General features: G+C 36.1%; 1 protein-coding gene across 2 annotated transcripts; it reads right to left on the reverse strand.

The window, feature by feature from the left end:
• Nucleotides 1-18: 18 nt before the first annotated feature.
• Nucleotides 19-26,356, reverse strand: pitrm1 (pitrilysin metallopeptidase 1). Of its 2 annotated transcripts, none has more exons than XM_047806300.1 (27): nt 26,168-26,356; nt 24,847-24,949; nt 22,632-22,738; nt 19,685-19,836; nt 18,250-18,364; nt 18,051-18,147; nt 17,344-17,504; nt 15,269-15,395; nt 15,043-15,131; nt 14,435-14,563; nt 14,226-14,339; nt 12,463-12,559; nt 12,158-12,292; nt 11,591-11,729; nt 7,846-7,962; nt 6,958-7,087; nt 5,881-6,001; nt 4,404-4,480; nt 4,149-4,314; nt 3,841-3,941; nt 3,321-3,441; nt 3,170-3,226; nt 2,943-3,055; nt 2,732-2,857; nt 838-983; nt 554-656; nt 19-433 (listed from the first exon to the last, which is right to left on the reverse strand). In XM_047806300.1, exons 1-27 carry the CDS (start codon nt 26,200-26,202, stop codon nt 340-342), a joined length of 3,072 nt encoding a protein of 1,023 aa, XP_047662256.1. In that variant the 5' UTR covers nt 26,203-26,356; the 3' UTR covers nt 19-339. The 2 variants fall into 2 exon arrangements, with proteins under 2 accessions (XP_047662256.1, XP_026993687.2); XM_027137886.2 differs by having other exon boundaries at nt 24,847-24,952.
• Nucleotides 26,357-27,926: the final 1,570 nt, after the last annotated feature.

Raw genomic sequence — 27,926 nt, forward strand, 5'->3', positions numbered from 1 at the left:
ATATTATTACCAGAAAAATTATTAATAAAGCGTCTTTATTTGGGTAGGAAGAAGCATAAGGGCAGATCACAGCAATATGACAACAGTTTTGGCTTAAGAAACATCAATATTAGCACACAAATGGACAGGTTTGAAAGGACAAAAGGTTACACATCATTTCAGGAGTCACATCAAGTAATAAATCATGTCTATTAAATACTTTAGCTCTTACATGTGACATGTAGGGCACATAATTTAGTCACATAATGTGCAAAATATAGTAATTCACATCTCACTGTTGATGTATATGTAATCATAGTTGATGTTCTTAGTAAATGTTGAAGCACAAAATTGTTGTGCTTATTTCACAACCCAGGATGGGTCCTTTTTAATACTCTCGTTTTCAGGACCCAAAACTGCAGATCCACGTGTCCTCTGCCCAGTGCCAAGATACCTGCACACATGTTGCAAAACTCTTTATGCATTTACATTTTAACAGTGTCCAGGATTGACTGATAGGGAAGTTCCATATATATGTTGTTTTATTATTTATTTTTATTCAACATTGCCTTACCGGTTAGCCACATCAATAAGGCTTTTGTGTGTGACAGCAAAGAGTCGTTCTCTGTGAGCCTGTTTCATTTCATTAGTAATCCCATTCAAAAAAAGCTCCAAACCTACAACACATCAAAGGGAGACCTTTAGACATAGTAAAAATAGCATAGCATAGACTTGAAATAGCAATAAAATTAAAAAGCATTTTATTTTTAATGTTGAATTATTAAATCTATTTTTTTTTATAAAACCCTCAATAACCCAGAAGCAACGATTTAAAAAAAGTTGTGTGAAATGGCTGACCTTTGTCTGATGGAGCAACTGGGGCATCTACAGCGGAGAAGACGGACAGTTTGGCCTCATCCACATCCTGTTCTGTAAACCTACCATCTTGAGCCCAACCCACACAACTGCGAAACACTTCCAGTGTCTGAGAACAGTTAGGGTCTCTGGTAAGACAATTATGCATAAACATTAGTTTTTCAAAATAATAAAATATACATATATAGTACATATATTGACAAAGATTTCAAGTGTCATTGTGGTATAGCTCTATTTACAAAATATATGATTATATTGAAAGCCATATAGACATCAGGTGCATCGTCCCCAAAACTAAACTATTACCAGTTAGGAAACAGGCATTTAGTGCTGATGGGTTTAAAGAAAATGAAAAAATGCAGGTGAAAAAAGTATCACATGCAAACCGTCAAACCTCTTTCAGGTGTTACATGTCGGATCTGATGGGGTCTAAGTATGCATATAATCACACACCAGACAAGTCAAACTAAGCCGCACTGAAAATTTTTGACTGCAATTTGATGACATTGTGAGCTGGAATCCTATCATTTATATGTGCATAACATACTAATGGGTTTGCTGTTATGGCTAAATTCTATTATGGTACAATTATAAATGACCTTTCATGTAGCATTTAAATAAAAAATTGCCTTCTGCCATTTCCAGAGAAATTAAAAATACATTTGAATGTGAGGCCAGAATTTACTAACTGAGAAGACAACAAAGTCAGTTTTGGCTCTGCTCTTGTGATTAGAGACTGTATATGCCTGTGTACGGCTCATACATATGAGCACTAGTCACTTTAACAGGAACACCTGTACACCGGCTCATTTATACGCTTATCCAATTACCCAATCATGTGGCAACAGTTTACCCCTAATGTGCAAGACTGAGGCAACAATGGCATGAATAAAACTCCCTGAGGCAATATGAGGAAGAAACCCTTAGAGGAACCTGGCAACCCAAGGGAACCCATCTTCATATAGGTGACACAGAAAAGTGTAATTCTAAAAAATGTCCTTCTTGAAACTAAAAACTAAAGAGGGTTTGTCCAGCCAGGAGCATTTGAGAACACTTATCACTTAGCACAGGAACACTTATCATCGATTTGAGTTCAGTATAGTTTAAACTTCCTCACAAAGCCATCAAATGCTCAGTGACTAATTTGACAATGTTACCCCATCTAACTCATTAGGGATAAATTTTCAAATTTTAAATTAATGTTCTAAATTTAGATATTTCTATAAAGCTGCTTTGTGATCATGACAATTGTAAAATAAGAAACAAATGAAAAAAAAAAAGAATAATTAATTAATTAATTAATTAATTTAAAAAAAAAAAAAAAAAAAAAGGTAGGTTGAAGACTAGAAAAAGACAAGATGACATTTTTCTAATCATTAACTGTCCAGTTTTGGCGAGCCTCTGCCTGCAACAGTCTCAGATTCCTGTTCTTTGTGGACAAGATTAGAAAATGATGTTATCTTCTGCTGCTGTTGTCCATTTACCACAAGGTACAATTTTTTTGTAGGCTGAAATGCTTTTCTGCTCTCCATAGGTACAAAGAGTGATTTTGTGAATGACTGAATAACTACATAAATGAACAGGTATAAATGCATTCCTATTAAAATAAACAGTGTAATATACATGGAGTTCTGTACGTAATATATGGATATAATATACTGGCAAGTTTCAATTGCTTATTTTTATTACACTTGCATTTAGCAGTCGTTATTTAAAAAATAAATAAATAAATAAAATCTGCATACTTTTTCACCAGGACAGGAACACTTAGTTTATTCTCTTTATTTGTAAATTGAATTGCCACTTGCTGCCATGAAGACCATAGCATAATTCACACACAGCCGGAACATGTATAGCAGCCGTTTCATTTTCTTACCTATATGAGTAAAAGGCAAACAGACCATCTCTTCCTACTTTTGCTCCTCCTCCATAGGCCCCACCTTTCTCTCTGATTTCTCCGTGTAGAAACTTAGCACTCATCATCCTTCCTAAAACACACAGACTAAAAGAGAACAAGCAATGTGTATACAAACTATTAAGACATTTATTTGAATAGTCACAGCACACTATGTATGTGTGTTTTATACCTGGCATAATCCACGTGTGTCATGGGGACAGTGCGCACACACTCGCTGACAAAGTTCACAGAAAAGGGAAATTCGTAATAAGTCTTCATCTGACATGGCTTAAAATAAGCCTCCTAAAAACCCAAGGAGAAATGAAAATGAAAATACAAACACCGTATAAAAAAAGAGTACAGAGAAATAAAGAGTAATACATGCTGAATAAAGTACTGTAATATAAATATACATACAGAGACAAGGTAACGACTAGCAACAGACTGAGCAGGAGCCTGAGGATCCAATGGTCTCTGGATAGAAGTGCATACACTCAAACCAATTTCATGGCAGTAAACGAATTATATTTTAGAGCATTAACTCAGACAGGCAGGTCTGGTAATTTACCTCAACAACAACTGCTTTGACAGACTTCCGCTCCTTCTTCTTAGAGGATATACCATGCACAAACCTCTCCAGCTCATCTGCGGCTTCTGTCATTTTCTGAGGAGTTGCGTTAACTGCACACCTTACATGGGTAATTAAACGACAAAATTGAATAGTTGCAGCACCTGCATTGTTCTGCAATTTGAGAAAATCTTTTTAAAAGTTAAAGCAGGGCATCCTTTCTATATTATTACAAAATATTATCCAGTGTTATAAACACTGGAACCTTGAGCTCAGATTATGTGATTCCCTGAGGGTTTCTGAGACTTGTTGGGGAACAATAAGCTAATACTTGGTCATTGAAATGTTTGTTTTGGGTGTAAAATGAAACATAGGTGTAGATGTTTTGGACATTTTGTGTATAGTAGTGTTTAGTACATGAACTTTTCAAAGAAAGAACATTTTGAGGCTGTCTTCCCAATGTAGCAGGCAAATATACTTGTGTTTAGCGAATATGTTTATAATTTAAAATCACTGGCACCTCATATTATCTGGATTCAAAATGTGTCTCTTTATTCTGGGTAGCTTCCTTAAAACCGGTGTCAGATCAGGCATCTCCGCTATTCTCTTCATGAAGCTTACCTGAGAGAAAACACATAAATGCTACATTGCAAACAAATATCAAACAGTGCAGATAGAATTCTGCATTACAGTTGTGGGTTCGTGTTAAACAAGTTTCTAAAGATATCCTAAGTAATTGCAACTGAACCCTTGTAATGTAAATGTTTTGTCATGCAGAATACACGAGGTGATATGAAGTATGCTCGATATTATCTGGTACTGAATTACCTGATCCATACCAGCGAAGGTCTCGTACAGATCAGCGCTAGGTGTGAGCGAGCGCCCTGCTCGTGTCATCGCATAAACGTGACCTGAATATGAAATCCCATTGGACAACTCTTGAGCTGATGACATCAGCAACACCTTCAGCCTCTCCTCATCATCAAAATGAGGACTAGAACACAAATAGATCTCTTATAACATCAAACTAAAATTGAAAACTTTTATATTTAAAAATGTTTCTATTCACTCTCTGATACCTACCAGTTAAATATGTCACTCCAAAGGTGGAACATATCAGGCAAGTTCCTCTCAAGACAGGATGAAGTAAGGAGAATGCCCTGTAAGACAAATAGCCATAACAGTTTAGAGATAATGATTACGTAAAGATATAACTCTAATGTACATAGACATGAACGGATATCAGTTTTGTATTAAAGACACTTATAGAGAGTCACTCATGCAAAGGAGTATGTATACAGCAGCAGGACACACGTTACACTCATGTCCGTGGGCACAGGATCACTTAAACTAAATCAAAGCTACAAAAAAAGACTAGCAAAAATCCACCAGATTAAACTGCTGACACAAAGAAGTTTGGGTACCTGGATTCATGCATCTGCATATTGTGCTTCAGAGGTAAAGATTCCCCAATCTAGTCAAACACTTTCTGTACAGTTTCAGTTAGCTTTAGCTCAGTTTCAGATGTGCTTAGGACATTGTTGAGTTTGACTGCTAATAGAATATTATTAATGAATAATTCTGCCATCAGTGCTAGAGAAGGCATCCCTAAATTAGCACGTTTTGTATTTTCCCCCATTTTTTAAAATGTTTATTTGTATATGCAATTTCTGGTACTCATTTAATGTTACAATTAATATAATGTCTTACTTCAAGGTATTTATAAATATCATTTTGGTTAAGCCCATATTTTAGCTTTAATGACTCAGACCTTTGTATTTCACCCTCCTTGCTTAGCCCAAATTCAGAATATGTCGTCTACTCTATTTGGGACAAATCAGTGTTAAAAGCATTTCAATATTCTCAAAGTAACTTCAAACCCACATTCTTTCTTTGTCACACTTGTCTTTGTTTTAAATGATAGGATAATCCCTGGATTTGTTTCCTCGACCATTCTAGTCCTTAGTTTGTCATCAGCAACACTGAAACAGGTAGTGGAGATTCTTTCATTACCCCACTTTCTGTTTCCATCCATCTTGGTGAGTGTACTGTCCCATTCTATAATTTTTTGATTCAACATTTCTATTAAAAGTGTCTGAAAGAGACTTTTACCAAATTTTGGTAACATCATTCACAATGAATCAAATTAAAAACTTAAAACTATACAAAAAATTAATAATCTGTTGGGTTTTTTTTTTTATCAAGGGACCAAATCAAATATCTCTGAAACAATTCTAGATAAATTTACACCTTCGAAAAACAACTTGTTACAGTTCAAACCAACTGTCTCTCTGAAGAGATCTGAAGAATCTCTAATCTTTGTGAGCCTGTGAGAATCATGTATATCTGAATGCTGTCCTACATTATTGGATTTATACCTAGTTTCAAACTTATTCTCCTTTCATTTTAGGATACTGATTACTTAGTTTCCTAATTTAGTGATTTTGGAGGTTTCCCCAAAAAAGAAATAAAAAATCAGGATCCGAACATTTTGAATAGCTCTGTTCTATATCATTATGCCTGTTTCCTTCATAGACATACTACTTTATTATACATTTACCTGTTCATACATGTCAAGGTCACATGTGTCTGTTATGACCTTCGGAGTCACCGACATGCCGCCGGTTTTCAGCTCCATCTGCTGGGCCTGTTGCCGATAGTCCAGTTTCCCACAGCCCAACCTGAGATTACAAAAATACCAAAAACAAGCTGAACAATAACTTCCACATAACACCTAAACATTGATTTACAATATTTACTCACATAATTTTAGATACTAAAATAAAACCGAATTTACTAAAGAACACAATAGAGTAACCAATGGTTCTTTAATCAACGACACACGGTTTTTATTTTTATAATCTATATTATGTAACTACACACTGATCAGCCCATAACATTAAAACCACGGTGACAGGTGAACAACATACTGTAGAATAACTCATGTAAGATCTGATCAACTTTCAAAACATCCAAATTGTGAAGACTGAGTTAAAACATCTCCAGAATGGCAGCTCTTGTGGGATGCCTGCCTGGATCAACTCCACAGAAGAGCTACTGTATTACAATTTCCTGAAAAATATAATGTTGACTATTATTGAAAAGTGCCAGAACAGACAGTGCACTGCAGCTTGTATGATATGGGTCTACATGCCCATGCTGACCACCATCTACTGCCAAGAGCACCTAACAATGTGAGCATCAGAACTGGACCTTACAGCAAAAGAAGAACGTGGTTCTGTCTGATAAAACTTTTTTCTTTTTACATCGTGTGCATAGCCAGAAGAATGTGCATCAGTTATCTGGAAAAAAGACCTTGCTGAGATTAACTAGTGGAAGGCAGTGTGATATCCTCCATGGACAGATACTGCAGCACATCTTCAAAGACCTTGTGGAATCCATACCTCAACCGTTCAGAGCTGCTTTGGTGGAACAAGTGGGATCTACACTATATTAGGTAGGTGGTTTTAATGCCATCACTGATCAGTGAATAATAATATATTTTAGAGCTTTACTTTCACAAACAATGCCATCACTTGTCCTCAACTCCTTCCCTCTATGACAGGGTTCATGCAATATGACATATAACACCATCTCTAATAGCAATAAAAGTGCTATGACTTATTTTAAGTCTCACTTAGTGATAACACTGCAGAAAAGGGGGACATAGATCTTCAGGTCCTCTGACAGGGTGTTGAGGTTACACATAGCCCTGAAATACACCATGCCATTAGTGGGCTGCTCACAGTACTGAATGGGAACTCCTCCTGGAAAAGAACAATTGAAGATGATACGTCTGTCTGCTTTTAAAGTAGTAATAAAAACAGTATGCATTCAGAATTTTGACTTTTATTGTAATTAACCTTCAATAAATGCAGTAAAATAATTATAAAATATAGATGCACAGAACACTTGGTGGGCCCAAGCACAAGGGTGTATTCATGAGCCAATACTGACATGTGCATGACTATCCTCATCACTGAAAATGAATACGCACCCAGTGCACAGTGCAATTACGCCACACGTCCTGTTTCTATAGTGTGACAACACTGCCTAAGATATCAAAATATCCATTTTGCTAAATTATTTGATATCATGCAGACTAAATTTGGTTTAAATCTTGAATAATCCCCATAATAGAAGTATTTATAAGGGTGTGATTGGGAACGGAGCAAATACACAATACAAACATTTTTTTCAACTAATGAATTCACATCACTGTAACATATTCAGATCCAACCTTCTCTATTTTTGATATATTTATTTTTCTATTTATTTGCAAGTTCCACCATATTTCCCTATATGCCCTATATGTTCTATTTTTACTTTATTCATGTCTATGTGTCCTTTTTATTCTTTTTACCTTAGTTTTCTCCCTTGAGGCTTGTGCCCTAATTAAATGAATAGATTTAAATAAATAAAAAAAATAATTAAACTAAAGAAACTAACAGAGGTCTTTATACAACTAAAAGGCACATATGATAGTTTGATAAAATGTGTGTTGCATGTGTCTGGTCTTGTTTACCTGCAGTACCCATCTGTACAGAAGTGTGTGGTATAGTGGGTTCAATGTCAGACACCTTTAGAGCAGGTAAGCAGGTAGTGTCCTGAGTTTTGTTCTGCTCAGCGAGCAACTGTAAACCTGAAATATAATAGTATAATCGAAGTATAATGAAGTTCAACTAGTTGTAACTAACTAACTGATAAAAAAAGAAAACCACCAAACTGTATCACGTCAATTAAATGAACCGATTTATGATACATTTATGATGTAAATGATCTCAGAAGCACTCAAAGTCAAGTTTATAATAGATTCTGGTTGTGTGACTTTTCTAGAATGTCACAAAGACAAAACAGTAAGTCAATCTTTTAGCTGAGTAAGTGTGAGTAAAATATAAATATTAGATGCTATTGTTGTCAGCTGCATTTCTTGATTTGGGTAAAACACTGAGTAAACAAGCTTATGTTTTAGAGCAACAGTCACACTAGACAAAAAATAGAAAGCTTGTCAGATATTTCCACATCTGGTCATGGAAATAAAAATGTATAAGCAGTTAAATACTTCGTTAAGCCCAAATATGGACATAACAGATAAACAGAATCTAAGATCACAAATGACATCATGAATCTACGTATGCAGCCCAAATGAAGCCATGGCTGGTGAGCTCCACACTCCCTGATAACATGCCCCATGCTCTTACTATTTTTTTTCTTCTGGCAACAACTTCAGAATGTGTGTAGAAGAATATTTATCGGTTTTCTGAAGGCTGCAGAGGCTTGTTTTATCTGGTTGTGGATTTTGTGGTTAATGTTGCAGCCGTTAGACAGAATGCTGTCCAAGAAGGATGATGAGTGGTTGGACTACTGCTATTAATAAGAAATATTGTGAATGGTTGGTGATCTATATACAAAACAGGCATAATGGGTGGGGGCTAGACCTCCAGTTTTGCTTATGTTGGAACATGGTATTCCGTGGTACCCCAGTGTTCCTGAGTGCTTTTGCTTTCTGGACCTGCCTGATCCATCCTGATGCCTTACTTCTGGTTGGAGCGTCACCACTTGGAGGCCATTCTTTACTGCTGAGGATGGCCCCACCTGGGGATACATGGGACTGCTGTTGAGAATACAACATAGAGGGCCAGGGCAGTGGTTTTAACTGCTATTGACATGGTTGGTTTTGCAGGTCTATGTTCAGTGAGTCTCCAACCAGATGTAGGGCATCAGTGCAGCTACGGATGTGCTATAAGAATAAAATTTAATTGGATGGTAAAGAGCAGCATTGCCAACATACCTTTGTTTCTATCTACTGCACTACCATACCTCACAGAAAGAGAGAGAGAGAGAGAGAGAGAGAGAGAGAGAGAGAGAGAGAGAGAGAGAGAGAGAGAGAGAGAGAGAGAGAGAGAGAGAGAGAGAGAGAGAGAGAGAGAGAGAGAGAGAGAGAGAGAGAGCGCTTGGGGGAAGCCCCTGACTTTAAGACAATTTTTTTTGAAATATTGAAACTGAAATCATGGATCACACATGGAGCAAACCAAAGCTACCATTTTTTATCTTAAAAGAAAGGTAACATCACTGATAAGTTTTAAGGGCTTTATGAAACAACATTTGCAATATATAGGCGTAAGATAAATAAATGCCAATATAGGCTCCATTAAAAATTGGACACTTTAATTCCAGATACTGTGACACTACTGATTCCGTTATCATATGTTAATAAGTCACAATCATTATTTTCTAATGAGCTTTGGATATTAGTTCATGCTCATTTTACTAAGCACATGTTCATTATATACAGATATATCCTTTGTCATTTTTTTGGTCTCAGGCATAGAGTGGATATAAAAAGTCTACACACCCCTGTTTTTGTTGTGGAAAAAAGATAAAACCAAGGTAAATCATGGCAGAACCTTTTCCAACTTTTATGTGAAATTCCAACCATTAATCATTTTGGGAAAAAAATGAAAAATGTACAATAAACTGGTCACATTGGTGTGCGTGCCCTTTTATACTTAGGAATGTGGCAGTGTTCGGAATAAACAAATCACATTCAAACTCATGATAAATACTAATTAGTATATACCTTCCATCAATTAAAGTGACTGACTAAACACAAATAAAGTACAGCTTTTCCCATAAGATTTTTCCGATGTCTTCTTGGTAACATTTGACTGCACAATCCACAAAGAGATTACGAAGCAGCAAGATATCTCATTGTTGAAAAATATCAATTAAAATAGTGTTACAAAAATAAATCCCATACAAGACAATAATCAAGATGTAGAGAAAATATGGCACAACAGACACCTTAGTAAGAATAGGACAAACCCCTACATTTTTTTTTTTTTTTTACAAAACCAGGGCCCGTATTCATAAAGATTCTAAGAATAATCTCAAAGATTTTTAAATATGGTCTATTAAAAGCCTTCACTTTGTCTGGATGTTAAGATATTTGAGGTTATATAGTGTAGGGATTACGTTTGTGACCAATCATATTAGAGATCCGCTAACATCTGTATGTTACAAATCTGACAAATGTAATGTAAATGTGATCTACATTATCTGATCTGTAGCATCTTATTAACTCACCATCGTTATTAAATATCATACACAATACGTTTCTTCTCCCTCTTCAACTTTCGGCCATTTTCTCCTCTGCTAAAGAAACTCTTAAGCCTCCTAAAAGTCCTCCTCAAAACTCCAAATACTTTTTGACCTTGTGAGACCTTTTAAGGTTTAAAATGCTTTATGAAGGATCTTTAATATATGAAGGATCTTTAATCTTCTCTTTAATTTTAAAGTAAAACACCCACATTTCTAAGAATTTTCATAGAATTTCGTGTCATTGAGAAACTCTTTGCACTAAGAATTGTCACAAATACAGGCTGCATAGAGGTCTACAGCAACATGAAAAAGAAATGCAATTCTGTCAAGTATCAGTCGCTCCCTAAATGTAAATCTCCAGAATTCTTCATATGTCTGCACTATGAGGGAGAGGGGCAATATCAAAGCTTTTTTAATGTTTTACCCATAAAGACACAGCACATCATTAAAAGAAGGGCTGCTTTTCTTCAGCGGGAACTAGATTTAATAAAAATGAATAAGGTATAGAGGAGGAGTCAAGGAATGAATAGCTCCATATACCGGTCAATTTTGGTGCAAAAACTTAAGGCTTCTGCTAAAAAACTTGAAGAGGAATTTCACCTTCCAGAATGACAATGTGCTGAATGAAGCACACCCACGTTCGACAAGGAACGGCTTTACCAAAACTCGATACATGTTTTGGAATGGTCCAGAGTCCAGATCTAAATCCAATTGAAAATATGTTGGGTGACCTGAAGAGGGCCTAACACGAGATGCCTAAACAATATCACAGTGAACATGCTTTTGGAGGGAAGAAATTCTGAGTCAAATTGTGCCACTTGAAAAAGGTTATGACAGGATTTATCTTGGTTTTAATAACCACTTTAGATGTTACATTGCATTGCAACACATTACGTTCATCTCCAGTCCATATTTTCTATCATTTATTTTCACTACAGAAAAATCCAGTCCTGTTGGATTTTACTCTAGACAAATCTTGCATCCTCAGAGGTGTGAACTACTTTCAGGTAATTTGCATATCTGGAATAAGGAGCTTTCTTGAATTTCCCTGTGAACTTTATACAGTAGGTCATAAATTGCTTACCCTGAATGTGAACCACTAAAGGAGGTTCTGGATGATACTGAAGACAATTATACAGGTCTGTGTGAAAATGTATTCTGGTTTGTACCTTTTTCATAGATAGCTTTGTAGTCAACATCAGTGAGGTCTTGTACTTTCTGCTGGAGTTTTTCATGCTCCACTTTTTTCCGTTTCTCCAGATACTGTTCATCTGGGCTCATGGACAAGGTCAACCTGTGTGTGTTGTCCTGAAACACCAACTGTAATCAGTCACTCTGTAACAAGCATTAGCCTCACTCTCCACAAATATCTATTAATGTTAAAGTTTATACAAGTTTGTCTGTAAAGTTAGTATGGGCACACACACACTTAACAGACACCCTTAACACACACCCTTAACACACACCCTTAACACACACCCTTAACACACAATGACAGGTGAAATAAAGAACACTCATTCTTATTAGCACCTGTCAAGTAGTGGGATATATTAGGCAAGTAAATAAAAATGAAAGGGCATAAATTGTCATTCATAACATCAGTCAGCAACCACACAGTTTTATGGAGCAGTACATGGTCTCTAAATCTAAATCTACAAATCTGTGCTGGGAGGTTTTTTCCCATGTGGTTATTGAATGTCATCATTAGATACTATATTGTCTAATGTGCACATTACCTTAAAATAGTGCCGGACTTTGTCCTGTAGGTAGTGAGGGTTGTCATGCAGACACTGTCTGAACCTAGAGACAGTGTCACTGATCTTCAGCAATTGCACCGGGTCTCCTTCGTGATTCCAGCAAGATGCAATATACTAGAAAGATGCAATGATATTTTAAAATATATTTATATTAAGTTGAAGTGAAATGTGCATGAAAGTGCAGGGTACTGAACATTCTATTTAAGAGCATTTACATTATTTACAACATCTAGTGAACAGCAGTGTACAATCATGTATGTGTATATATGGAACATGTAACTCACAGAGGCAAGGGCCAGGCCAAAGTTGGTAGACTGGTGCTTCATCTGAATCTCAATTTTATGTAATAATGCCTCAATTCGCTCCTCTTCAAACCCAGTCCTGCAACCATTCACAACCAAACAATTAGGTCTAAAACATCTTTGTATTTACAGTAATAGTCAGAGTCATAAACCTGGCATGCAAGCATAAGCATGCACATTTGCATAAAGTTCCTAGCATGTGCCTGGGTAGTAAATGCAAAATGAAACTGCTAAAAAAAAGTTGTTGGCACTACATATATTAAACAAGTTATGAACCTAAGGAACCATACATGCACAAATGGGGCTATTTAAATACTATTTACGTCTGTAAAATTTCAAAAGGACCTGTGGACCTTTATCATATCATCACTCAGGCTGATCGCTACATAATAAAGCTGCAATGACATGGCTCACACTGCTGGTCTGACACTATTCTCCTGTTCTATACCTGGAGAGAATGTACATGTAGACAAGCCAGCTCTGAGACATAGTGTACATCTACAAATTGTGCTCAATCACAGTCAAATTTGGGTCACATCATAGTGAGATTTTAAATCTCTCATTCATTTTTAGTATCTATTTCAAAACAAGTGCTGATGGTCCCAAAAAGCTGATGGTCCCAAAAAGCTGATGGTCCCATAAAGTTTTTGTCCCCTTTATCAGTGTTTCCAGCAATTTAAAAGTAAAATACTATACGGTTTCATATCTTCAACAGATAGGCATTCGCACTAAGAAATCACAATTTCAAATCCCAGCAATGAGACAGTCATCTGTGGCCAGAAGCCGAGAAAGTAATACTGGAGGGATGATATTTCTCTCTATCCTGTCAGTCATAGTGACACTAGGCAGTTGTTATCTGTAAGCTGAGTTATGCAGAAAAGGGGAAATGAATCTTTCCCATTACTGTGTTACATTTCCCTGTGACTTGGCATAAGTAGCAGTTTGAAAAAATGCAATAGTAGTTTTACATGTCTCAAAGCAAGCACGTGTTAGCTTTCACCCTCCCTGTTGGTAGTGTAACTGGGGAGACTTGCATTTCTGGACCCATGTCCTCTAGGATAATTACAGAATTATTAGTATATTTGGAGACAGTGTAAGTGGCATTTAATCAAAAGTTTTAGTTTTACTATCCTCAACAAGCTAATAAAGAGTAAAGCAGGAACAAATTGACTGATTAAACAAAACAAAACAAAACAAACAAAAAACCCACAATGTTGCTTTTCAAAGCTTTACAGACCTAAAATATGGACATGAACATTTACAGCATTTAGCAGAAGCCCTTATCCAGAGCGACTTACATTTTTATTTCATTTTTATATAACTGAGCAATTGAGGGTTAAGGGCCTTACTCATGGACCCAGCAATGGCAGCTCGGTGGACGTAGGAATCGAACTCACAACCTTCCCAATGGTAGTCCAACACCTTAACCACTAGACTACCACATCCCACATGTAAACTGATAAAGATGACTATATGTCCCCAAAAATGCCATTCGAGATTCACTTAAAGTGATTTTTAGTTTATTTCCAATATTGCAGCATTTTGTGGGTTAAAATCAGGGTTATTCCTTGGATCCATCTTAACAGACGGTTAATGTAGAGATGACACACAATAGTTGATACAGAAACCTAAAAAGCGTTGAAGTAGTTTTTGCATTCCTTGACATCACCTTCACTTGGCACAGGAGTTCTCAGTGTTTTGCTGCAAAAATAGACATATTCAAAGCAATTTCACTCAATGCTTACTCTATGACATCATCGATGGTTTGGCTAATGATCTGCTTAATATTCTCTGTGTCCTCTTCCGCTGTGCCCTGCAAGCCAATACTAAAGGAGGCCTCCCTGGTACTGCCATCATACCTGTGTGATACAATAGATAACACCAGCATAACTGTGCATAAAATTTTAAAAATTCGAGTTCTAACCAAAAAATGGATATTGACTTGTATGCTTACCCAACTACAGAAGAGAAGTCAGTGCCAATCTTGGGTTCAATCAGTGTTTTATAAAATGGAGAGTTTGGGCCAGAGATCATCAGGGAAGACAGAAAGCTCAGAGTGAAAGCCTCAAATGGATCTGTGATGCTGTATTTAACACACACACGGGAAACAAATCAGTATTTTATTTTAATGATATTTTCCCTACAACAAAATAGATTACTTATACTATTAAATACAGTGGTGTGGAAAAGTGTTGGCCCCTTCCTGATTTTTTTTTTTTTTTTTTTTTTTGCACTTGTGTCACACATTAATGTGGCTAGAAAAATTTAACTCAGGTATGAAACCACAGTTATGTTTTAAAAGGGGGGGCAAACACTTTTTCACACAGGGCCAAGTGGGTTTTGCTTTCCCTTAATAATAAAAACCTTTATTTAAAACCTGCATGTTGTGTTTACTTGTGTTATCTCTGACTAATATTTAAATTTGTTTGATGAACTGAAACATTAAAGTGTGACACACGTGCAAAAAAAAAAAAAATCAGGAAGGGGGCCAACACTTTTTCACAAAACTGTATCATATTACTGATGACTTATACATACTCATACTTAAATGTGTATACTTACTCACACAACAGGTAACTGACACACAGTGTGCTCTGTTTAGCTGGATCTGGAGCCAAAGTATTAGGACTGCAGTTCACATGAGCTTCCCTCTAAACAAATGAGACAGCATCAATCCTTAATCATGTGCTTTATATGTCAGTGCAAAACTGCTTTCTTTCATATTTGAGCATTTCTGTAGGCACGTGTGGCATGTGTCCGTGTGTGTATGTCTGAGAGTGTGACTAACTGGCTGGTCCCATCGGCTTTGCGCTGGTACTGCAGTGTTTATTTTTGTTTTCTGAAACTTGCTCAGAGCCTCCTCGTGAATCTGCTTCAGATGCCGTTCCAATGGCATGTCACCATAAGTAAAAAATCTGTTAAACAAAAACAGAATGTTAGCAAAGCAGTGATGCTGGGCTTAGTAGTCGGGATGTGTGCATCAGCAAAACCAGTCACCTTAAAGTATTAAAACCAAAAATGCCAGTTAAGCTTGAGAATCTAAAACCACTTTTCCACCCAGATGAAGTCTTTTGATTCTGGGCCAGGACTTTAGGTCATTGTCTTAATGCATGATGAAACTCCTTCCAAAACGATTGGATGCATTCCTGTAAACTGGCAGACAGAACGTTTCTGTAGTCGTCATTCTGCTGCTACCATCATGAGCTACATCAATAAAGATCATTGAGTCTGTTATAGAAGCAGGCCATAACAGTATCTCTACTGCATGTAACTAATGAGCCTGTATGTTTTGGATCATGTGCAGATAATTTATTTCTCTTCGCTTTAGACTTTTTCGATAATCTAGTTGTCATAACCTTTGTAGCTCATCAATGTGAATTCCAATCGAGTCAGACAAGCACAACTTCTGACACTGTTTCATGGTCCAGTTTTGATAATCACATGCCCATTGTATGTGCTTTCAGTCGTAGACATGGGGTTAGTAAGGGCACTTTTACCATGTGCCACTGTAACAAGATAATCAATGTTGTTCTCTTCACATATCATTGGTTTGATTGTTAAGGCCACATATTCAAATTCAGATATATTCAAATTCATATTCAAACTTGTATAGCGCTTTTAACAATTCCTATTGTCTCAAAGCAGCTTTAAAGAAGTATGGAAACAGAAAAGAGAAATAAATAAATATATATTATATTAATAAGAAAAAATAAGAAGAAAAATAAATAAATTAATACATACAATTAAAGTTTCAAATTCATTTAAAAATATAAATTTCAAATACTATATATTTATTCCTATCCCTAATGAGCAAGCCACATGCGACGACGGCAAGGAAAAACTCTCTGAGAAGAGCTCATATCTCAGCTCATATGATATAGGATATACTCCAGATCATACAAGGATCATACTTAAACCACAGTACTTCCAATATTGGATTATGGTGATGTAGTTTATAGGTCCGCTTCAAAAACTCTCCTTCATAAACTGGATGTTATCGATCACGCTGCAATCCGCTTTGTGACCGGAGCTTCATTTAACACTCTCCATTGCCTCCTGTATTCTTTATTGAATTGGTCTTCTCTTCATTCTTGCAGACAAACCCATTGGTTTCTGTTCATTTATAAAACTCTTATTGGTAAAACTCCCTTGTATTTACAGTCCCTTCTTAATGTTTATAATACAAGTCGTAATCTGCGCTCTAGCCGATTCTTTAATTTCTGCATTCCTAAAGTCTGTACGTCCTTTGTTCGATGCTCTTTTCAGTTTTCTGCTGCATATGATTGGAATCATCTACAGCTCACTCTTAAGCTTAGTTCATTTATATCGCTGTCTTCCTTTAAATATACACTCACTCACTTAGTCACTAACTCACGATCACTGTACTTGTTTTTAGTTTTTTGTTTGTTTTTACATGTCATCGTTTATAGCTGTGTTTGTGTATTGTATTAGTTTTTAGAGCCTCTTGGTCAGGTCATCATTGTAAATGGGAACTGGTTCTCAACTGACTCACCTAGTTAAATAAAGGAGTATTATCATCCAGACTCCTAGGTCCTCACAGGCTTTCTAAGTCAGGTGACAGAGAGCTAAATATCCTTTGGATCTTTGTCTTGCTAGAAGAACCAAACACGACAGTGTTTTAATCCAATTTAATTCAATGTTAAGAGTTGTTTGTGTAAACTCTATCTTTGTGCCAATGGATAGTCATAATAAGCATTTCACTTATATTATAATGTTTGTGTGTGTGATTTTTTTTAGTATGAGATTAACCACAGACTTTTTCCCTCATAACCCAGTTTATTGTGTGTAGGCCAGACTACATGGATAAACATCTGCCATGTTAGAGAATGAGTATGTGTTCACCTTGCGTTGCTGGGATGGTAGTGTGTAGCATGAAAGCATTTCAGTTGTTCCCATGTGAGGTCTGGTATGGCGAGAGGTTCACCTCCTGACACCACCGAGTACGTGTGATCAGGTAACAGCTTATTCTGCAAGTGCTGTGCATACACTTGTTCATTATCCGACTACACACACACACACACACACACACACACACACACACACACGTTAGAATTTTGTAATACAGATTGCTTAAAACCATGTAGCAATTTGATGAACTGATTTCTCTTACCACACTGTATTGCTTTTTTTTGTCTTAGCATATCTGCATTAGTATTGCAGTGTCTGTTTCTAAACCTTCCACCACACCTACTGCTGTACATGGAGGATGTCGAAACTACAGTTGCACAGTTGATTGATTTCTTTGGGTTTGCTACACAAACATGACATCCTATAATGTAGTTTTTTTTAAGCCAACACATGACCTTTCTGCAACTGGAGGGCCTCAGTTATACTGTCTCGACTTGATATAGCCAAATAACAGATAATAATGGCTGGCATTACAGGTCTGAGCTGTAAAGCTGTCTTCCCATAGTGCATCATGGTTCTACCCATAGTGCATCACACCATTTGCATCATCTGATACTTACATGATATTTGTGTAAACAATACATATAATTCAATCATTTTGCCAATATTTCTGTAGTATGTAATAATGTTAGTTGACTCACAAAAGCTCCTTTCATCTCATTGAAAACCACTCCTTTAAACATCAGTGGAGACGATGGGTCTGTTGGATGCTCGTTCTCCAAACGCCAGCCTTCCTGCCTGGAAAACACAGACACAAAATTCACACAAACAGAGAACAGACTAGTTGATTAATATGCCCAGTATATACTGTTGTACATAATATACTTATTATGTATATACCAAAAGTCCAGCTCTCGTAAACAGGGGAAGAAAACGGCATCAAGGTAGACGGATAAAAGGTTTTGGAAATCCTTGGCATTCTGAGTGGAGAATGGGTACATTGTATAATCACTAGCTGTGGAACAGAAGACAGTTTAGTTAGTGTCTCTCTTTTTCTCTGCATGCCAAACCTACACACACTTTAGTAAGTACACACACATTAAAATAGATAATGCTCTATTACATTAAGAAGCTAATCATGAGAAGTCATAATTCATTTGTATCATGAAGTGTCACCCTATAATTTTTGCAGCATTTGACTGAATCGGAGCAGAAACCATAGCTCTATACACTTTTGAAATAATTCTACTACTATGAGCAGTCACAATCAATAAAGACAAGTGGCCCGCTTTCATTGGCAGCCTTACATGCTAATGCCATAACAGTTTGTTTTTCACTTGGCTAGATGTTTTAAAGGGGTTTTTCTTAACCAAGGAAAAACTTCTGCCATCATCCACTGTAGTTTACCTCCACTTTCATGGTCTTCCAGGCCTTTTAGAGTTGCTGAACTCAATGGTGGATTCTTTCTTTTTAAGGACATACCAATTTACTGATTTGGTCACTCCAAAGGTTTTTGCTATCTGCATATTGAGATTTCCCATAAACAGCAAAAATTCAACACTTGGATTCACCTCCAGACTTTTAATGTATCATGTACTAATATTGGAAACAGACCACAACTGGACAAGAACCTGTTTATTGGTCAATTATCCAATTACTTGCGATCCTTTGAAAATGGATTGACTATGAAAAACATTGTTATTCCCAAACAGTTAATGCAATCTTTTTGTTAAACCATCTCATCTTAACAGTATTTCAAATCTATTGTAGTGGCATACAATAGCAAAATTGTATTGCTGTAAAAATACTTATGGATCTGGCTGGATGAGGTTATGAAACACAACAGTATCATACATAACTTATGTAGCCAGTATCCTCACTAATATGGCAATAAAAGTGAAATGTCTAATTCTACACCTCAACCTCATCTTATCCTCAGTGTCACACTCAAACAACTATGGCTTCTCAATGAGGAATTGGATGTTCAACCTGCATATATGATCACAATAGTCAGGTATTTATCCCTTGGTCTCTTTCTGTATAGGTTAATTACATTATCTCTGCCCAAAACATCCTATGTAACTTATAAAACATGCTAAGCATTAAGCCACTGTGCCCCCACGAATGTAACATTACTGTAGAGCAAACAATTTTATCCATATCATTAATCACAACAAAGTAGTGATCTTACCTTTTTATTCAAGTTTAATATACCAAAACAAAATTTATAGACCTTCCTAGTATTATATAAAGCATGCACCTTATCTTCTAAGGCTACTTAACACCCTCAGACACACACTGAAGGTGTGTGACGTTGACATTGGGTTGTCAGTACCTGTGAAGGCGTTCATAAAGGTGCAGAGAGATCGATTCAGCATTTTAAAGAATGGATCTCTGCACGGGAAACGCTGAGAGCCACACAGAGCCATGTGTTCTAGGATGTGGGGAACTCCCGTGCTGTCCATAGGTGTGGTGCGGAATTGTACACTGAACAGACACAAAATGAAAATACGTAGAAATGGATAAATAAAATGTAACATATGCATGACATTAAATAAAACACACAGGAATAAAAAAAGAAAATCGCTTATAAGCTACTTGAAATAACTGGCCTAGGCATTTACTTTTTAAATTATTTTACTTGGGGGAAACAACGATAAGTAGTACAGTGTACATGAAAACATGCATGCAAACATATGCCCAAAGACCTAAAAATCTCCCCTCATAAAATTGCATAAAATTTTTTACTTACTTTTACTATACTGCTTGTGCCCTATGCATCTCTGCTTAACATAACTTGTATAAACAGAATAGATTATGGATAAAATATAATAGTGCAAAAACTAATTATATGTATATATCTAAATATGTATATCCTGTTCATGATAGATTTTTGACATGTCTTCACCACTGAACATTGTTTGTACATACACATATAGGTCACATATATCCCTATTTATAATAAATACTACCCCCTGTTCATATCACCCTCATAGCTGTATATCTATTTTTTTATTGTAAATGTAAGACTTATGAACTGCATTTCATTGTCTATGTACATGTACTTTGCACAATGACTATAGATTTAAATCTAATCTAGTTATTTACCTTATTTAAAATCAAATGGACCACAAAGCCTAATGCTTAATGGGGTGATGCCATGAATTAGTATATTTATACAGGCAATTATACAGATGCATCTCACTAAATTAGAATGTCATGGAAAACTCAAATAGTGAAACTTGTGTATTGTATAAATTCAGTACACACAGACTGAAGTAGTTTAAGTCTTTGGTTCTTTTAACGTTGATGATTTTGGCTCACATTTAACAAAAACCCACCAATCTCAAAAAAATTTTATATGGTGACATGCCAATCAGCTAATCAACTCAAAACACCTCCAAAGGTTTCCTGAGCCATCAAAATGGTCTCTCAATTTGGTTCACTAGGCTACACAATCATGGGGAAGACATGCTGATCTGACAGTTGTCCAGAAGACAATAATAGACAGCCTTCACAAGGAGGGTTAAGGTACAAACATTCATTGCCAAAGAAGCTGGCTGTTCACAGAGTGCTGTATCCAAGCATGTTAACAGAAAGATGAGTGGAAGGAAAAAGTGTGGAAGATAAAGATGCACAGCCAATCCTTGGGACGCTTGTCAAGCAAAATCGATTCAAGAACTTCACAAGGAATGGACTGAGACTGGGGTCAATGTATCAAAAGCCACCACACACAGACATGTCAAGGAATTTGTCTATAGTTGTCGTATTCCTCTTGTTAAGTCACTCCTGAACCACAGACAACGTCAGAGGAGTCTTAGCTGGACTAAGGAGAAGAAGAACTGGACAAAGTGGTCCAAAGTCTTCTTTTCAGATGAGAGAAAGTTTTCGATTTCATTTGGCAACCAAGGTCCTAGAGTCTGGAGGAAGAGTGGAAAAGCTCATAACCCAAGTTGCTTGAAGTCCAGTGTTAAGTTTACACAGTCTGTGATGATTTGGGGAGCAATGTCATCTGTTGTTGTTGGTCCACTGTTTCTTGACAACCAAAAGTCACTGCACCCATTTACCAGGAAATTTAGAGCACTTCATGCATCCTTCTGCTGACCAGCTTTATAAAGATTTCATTTTCCAACAGGATTTTGCACCTGCCCACACTGCCAAAAGCACTAAAAGCTGGTTAAATGACCATGGTGTTGGTGTGCTTGACCGGCCAGCAAACTCACCAGACCTGAACTTGTATTGTCAAGAGGAAAATGAGAAATGAGAGACCAAAAAAATGCAGATGAGCTGAAGGCCACTGTCAAAGAATCCTGGGCTTCCATACTGTACCACCTCAGCAGTGCCACACACTGATCACCTCCATGCCACACCAAATTGAGGCAGTAATTAAAGCAAAAGGTTCATTTACTGTATATGAGTATATACAGTAGATGAACATGCTTTCCAGAAGGCCAACAATTTTCTAAAACTGTTTTTTTGATTGGTTTTATAAAGTATTCAAATTTTTTGTTATAGTGAATTGGTGGGTTTTTGTTAAATGTGAGCCAAAATGATCACAATTAAAAGTACCAAAGACTTAAACTTTACTCTGTGTGTACTGAATTTATACAGTATAATACACAAGTTTTACTATTTGAGTTAAATTACTGAAATAACTGAACTTGGTTCATAAGATGCACCTGTATGTCACGATCATAAAAATCAAGGAGTTTTAAAGGCACTATATAGAACGTCTGCATAATATTACTGAAATGTTCAAGCTAATTTAACTCTTTTGGCACTTCTGTACATATTTTTAAGAATGAGTTTTCTATTAATTCTCTTAAACTGTCTCTTAAATTCTCTTAAACTGTTATGTTGTCATAAAAACTGGAAGAGAGAGTGGTTAACTAGCACAGCACCGCTTTGCCAAATATAATGTTTTTTAATTTAGTTATTATCAGCAAATCCAAGTTCTTTTGATAGAATAATGAATAAGAAATTTGATAGAATAATGTTTTTCATTGCAGTCTGAACAACCAGTGAAGAAAGGCACTAAATAAACACGGTACAAAGTCAATATGTATGATCACAATATTTGCATGTATCACACTATGTATGATCACACCATTTGCATTTTTTAAAAGGTTGACAGTGAAATAATCATCACAGTGACAGAATTGTGAAACTAACAGCCCTAGCAAAAGTAGACACAAACATGCACAAAAGATACAAAAGTACAGATTCAAATTGAAGCACACACCCATAGGCACTGACATGCAAACACACACAGCCATACACACCTGAAGAGGTTATTAGAGTCATCTCTTGCAGCATGTAGAAACTGAGCTCCCGTGACATCATGACTGAGTTTAACTGCCGTCAGGAACAGATCGGGCACTGGAGTTACCTGTACAAACACACAGAATCCAGAAACAATGCTCCCTAAAAAAAATTCTGACTTTCATAGTTTCACCTGTATAAGCAGATATTGAGTCTAAACTCTATATATTTCAATTTTAATTCAATTTATTTGTATAGCGCTTTTAACAATTCACATTGTTTCGACACAGCTTTACAGAAGTATAGAAACAGAATAAAATCTGTACTGTACATCTCTAACATCTATCCCTATCTCTAATGTGCAAGCCAGAGGTGATGTTGGCAAAGAAAACTGTGAGATGATATGAGGAAGAAACATTGAGAGGAACCAGACTTAGAAGTGAACCCATCCTCATTTTGGTGACACCGGACAGTACATAATTTAAATGTAAATAATGTCCTTTCTACAACAGTTTAAAGTTGTGCAACCAAGAGCTCCCGAGGAACTAATGGGTCAGTGCAAATTCTGAGTTCAACACAGACCCAACACTAATTCCTTCTTGCCGAAGTCTTCAAATGATCGCTAATGAAGACCCGACCATAAAGCTGACACGCAACAATGGTTCAAAGAGGGCATGCCAGTGTCCAAGTTGCCCTATCTACAGCAATTCAATGTGTCACTGGCTGACCATGCAGATCAAACCTTGGCACAGTGCACACCAGGCAACGAGACTCCAACCAGGGGTAAAACCACCTGACCCGTCTGACTTTTCTCCTGACACTACAGAATTACAGAATTGCCCGTGGCTCCCCTGCCTCATTTCCCCGAAAAACAAGTCTGCCCTTTTACCGAAAATTAAGTCTGGCCCGTTGTTGTTCCCGCCGAACTTCTGCATTATTATTAAAAATATGCTGCGTTGACAAAACTGTTGTTACCTGTATTGTACCTATAATACATGATTACCTGTATGATTACTATGATTACCTGTATTGTACGCCTATACTATGTGTATGTTGTGTATTATTTCCCTGACAATCACATATAAATCATTTGCTCTACACTGGATTAATCACATCTCTACATATAACAAACATATAAACTGATCAGATCAGTGATGATACTCAATCCCCAATCACCTACCATCACCTATGATATAGGAGTTCTGATTTAGTCTGATTATGACATACGACATTTTATGATCATATTTTAGGATACGATTTTCTTGATTACAGTAACATCAGGTTCCAAATCAACTGGATTATATATTAGTGGTATTCGACTTACAATTAGATTTTTTATCTGGTTAGTAAAAGTACTGCATTATTACATAAGCTAAGCTTTTGCATTTTATAATGTTGTTTTGCATATATGTGGAGATCTGTTTATGCTGACTCCTTAAGTTTGCTAGACTTATGATCTCAGTCTGTCTTGTTTGTCCAGACTGGGCCTGCACATGCATAGTATTTTAAGCCTAAATTCCTCTGTTCTCGCCTAAAGGACAGGTTCCCTTTTTCTTGTTTTTCTCAGATTCTCAGAGTTCTGAGTACTGAGTTTTATAACTTCAATACACCCAATAAACCCCCTTATTTCTGTTAACACTTGTCTCAAGGCATCTAACACTATATATATACATATATTATATTAGAATCATATAACTCATATAGCTCAACACTATTACAATATCTGGCCTACCCCCATATGTCCTACAACATCAATTGTAATAGTTCATATAATAAGAGCACATCAAGATTTTTTCCAACATACTTTGTTCATAATTTATTTAATTTATACACAGAGAGGAGTGCTAGTGCAAGATGGTATACTGTATGTTGGACAAAAACAAACTCATTAGCCATTAGGAAGCAATTTCTACAATATATATTTTATTTAATTTCTACAATTCATTGACAAATGGATTGTTTAGGTCTTTCTATGTTGTAGCATAAAGGAGAAGTGGAACTATGAGTCCTAGCCCAAACCTGTTACAGTATAGCAACATCCATATTAGCTTTACTAATGAATATCAACAACAAATCCCACTGAGCAGCTGTATAAAAAACATTTAATGCTACATTTCACAAATTACAATACAATGCAAATAGTTTATTGTGCTATTTTTCAGATGCGTGTTACTTCTAGGTGATAATAGTGTGTTTGCCACATGAGATAAGAATTGTTTCTTGGTGACTGCTCACCTCTTGTATGGTAAAACCATGGATCTTCTGGCCTACCACATACTGCAGAGCTCGATCCGGGGCAGAGCTGCTCTTTGGTCTCCATGCATACTGGCCCTTAATCCTGCTGCCGTAAACACATTCACATTCCAAATCACCGAAGGTTTATAGAGCTGCTAGCTTCATAAAAGATTGTAACTGAGGCTTGATTTGGCCTCCATTTTACAGTTAGTTATAGTCAGACTCAAATGAGGCCAATATAGAAGAAAGCAAGTTTTCAATCCATTATGAAACGGACATTACAAATTGGTAGACAATCAACTCACTTGCATCAGATAACAGTACCTTCCTATGATTGCAATAAAGATAAATTAATTAAACAATCAGAATTTTAAAGTAATTGCTTTTAAAGTCAGTGGCTGTCAGTTGAACTGTATAATAGCAGTACAGATCACAGTAAATCCCTGGACTGGTGTGAGCAGGTTTGTTTGTCTACCAATTTCAAATTTTAACAATTCCCTCTAGCTAAGTTATATTGACAGCTCCAGAGGCTCTGAAGAGCAATTACTTTTACATTTTACAGTCAAACTAATTTAATGGCTACTAATTTATCATTTTGATTGTATAACAAGGCAAAATAACATTTATTAGATATAATGAATAGAATAATTAAATATTTATTGTGCGAGTAGTTGTCTGTGAACATATTTGCAACATATATTAAGTATAATATTTAATATTGATATCATGGTGTCAAAGACTGTCCATGTCTTTAATGTACTAAAAACATATAAATGTGTAAAATAAACAAACAAACAAAGTGTAAATATAAAAAAAATTTAACCTGTTTTTATAAGTTTAAATATTTAAACATAGATATTTAAACTTAGTGTATGTTCATTCTGTTACATTTTTATGTATAATAAATATATATTTACTTATACAATAACATAATATTTTAAGTTATTTAGTTTTGCTACATGTTTATGTAAAATAAATATTTTTACTAATATAATAATATATAATATTTAAACTTATTTAAACTTAGTGTATGTTCGTTCTGTTACATATTTATGTAAATTAGTAATTTTGTAGAAAGTTATTTTGCTTGGTTTGTCTCACTTTAGACTTTAATACCATTAAAAGCTGCGAATGTAAATATGACTTGAGGTTGGATTTCAACCTCCATTCAAAAACTAAAGAGAAAGTCCAACGTTATGACACATAAAACTACGTCCTCTGGATTACTGACTGATTTGAGTCTGATCATAAACATATATCTTACTGTGGGATGTGAAAAGTAACAAATATTCCATCTATATATAAATAACATATAACTTACCTAAAGGATAAAAGATTTCTAGCTTGCCGAAGCATCGGGATACTCAAATCTTGTGTGTCTAAAATACTCTATATGCTAATTAAATCACAATTACACATTTAACAAATATGAACGGTTTAAGCTACAATCGTAGGAATCATCATCGAAGTCCTTTCTTGCCCAACGCTGTCACAGTCGCGCATGCTCAATAGAACAAAATTCGACCTTGATACAACGAGGCTTCCGATTGCTTACCTCGCGAATAAGTCGACTTTGGATTGGCTATCACGATAAACCGGTAAACTTGTAAACATAGATGTTGGGTGGCTTGTGTTTGTAGATTAGCTTCTCAAACTTCTCTTCTAAATGTCCCACATTAGTTTGATGATGCATAAGTCAGATGTTTGAGCAGGCCAGGGCAGATGTTAAAGTTCATACTGCTGCTCTTTAAACCAAGACTGAACTGTTTTATCAGTACTTTATCATCTTGAAAAATAGCACCATTCACAAGCAAATGACCCTGACTTAATAAACTGCACAGCTCATTTATTTGTTTGTTTGTTTGTTTGTTTGATTGATTTGCTATGTTTTTCTGATCATCACAGCTTTAACATATAATGTTAACATAACATGTAACATATAACAATATAATGCACATGTTCACTTTGAATGATCAAATAATTGCTAGCAGTAACATTACATTTACAGAATTTGGCAGACGTCCTTATCCAAAGTGACTTACATTATTTTATTTTATTTTTTTATACAAATGAGCGAGGGTTAAAAGCCTTGCTCAGGGGCTCAACAGTGGCATCTTGGTGGACCTGGGATCAAACTCACAACCTTCTGATTGGTAGCCTAACACCTGAACCACTAGGCTCCCACATGCCTCATGACCATGTAGGCTCACGATGGGGCAGGCAGAATACCAAGATATGTATTTTTTAATGTTAGTATTTTTATTTATTTATTTATTTATTTTTGTGCTGATTTTCTTCCATAACTGAGCTGTTTGACTTGACTGTAATCTTAGATGAGGTCCCTAATAAGAGACAAAAAACTGAGAATACTGATTGCTAAACAGTTTAGAACCAAAGTTGATTGACATGATTCTCTTAACCCTTTTTTCCTGCCGAGTCTCTAGAAATGTGTTAATCGCCATGTTTTGCATTGTCTTGTTTTTATTTTTAGTTGAAGATGTGCTAAAATCCAAGTCTGGTGGTGAAGAAGTACTACAGGAGTATCAAGTAACAGAAAACCTCACAGAAGCCATAATAAGACATACTGTTTCACCTTGTCTCACTCTGGCCATGACAGTTTATTTAAAGCAATTGATTGTTGAGCACCACAAAAGATTTAAATTTCTTTTATCCACATACAAATTTGATACTTAGGTATCATTTTATGACCCATTCCCTATACGCTACAAGGAAAATGGGCTCGTTATTATCTATGTGGTTTTTGAGGTTTGAGGCCAAGCACAAGTTCTTTAAGAAGTCTTCAAAAAAATTAAAAACATAATCAAGTCAATGAAGGGGGGCACAGTGGCTTAGTGGTTAGCACGTTCGCCTCACACCTCCAAGGTTCGAGGTTCAATTCCCGTCTCCGCTTTGTGTGTGGAGTTTGCATGTTCTCCCCGTGCTTCGGGAGTTTCCTCCGGGTACTCCGGCTTTCAAACATAACGAGTATGTGCCAATTTACCATCAGAGAAGAGAATGTGGTCAACAATAACGTGATCTACTTTCAGTTGATAACATTTACCTACTGACAGACAAGCTAT

The sequence above is a fragment of the Tachysurus fulvidraco genome, chromosome 22 (genome assembly GCF_022655615.1).
Source record: "Tachysurus fulvidraco isolate hzauxx_2018 chromosome 22, HZAU_PFXX_2.0, whole genome shotgun sequence".
Lineage (NCBI taxonomy): Eukaryota > Metazoa > Chordata > Actinopteri > Siluriformes > Bagridae > Tachysurus > Tachysurus fulvidraco.

Coding starts and splice junctions, on each gene's coding strand:
- pitrm1 (XM_027137886.2), bottom strand. CDS start 26,202: ATGCTTCGGCAAGCTAGAAATCTTTTATCCTTTAG. Junction 7,088..7,845: donor TGTACAGATGGGTACTGCAG/GTAAACAAGACC, acceptor GTTCTTTTCCAG/GAGGAGTTCCCATTCAGTAC. Junction 657..837: donor AGTTGCTCCATCAGACAAAG/GTCAGCCATTTC, acceptor GATGTGTTGTAG/GTTTGGAGCTTTTTTTGAAT.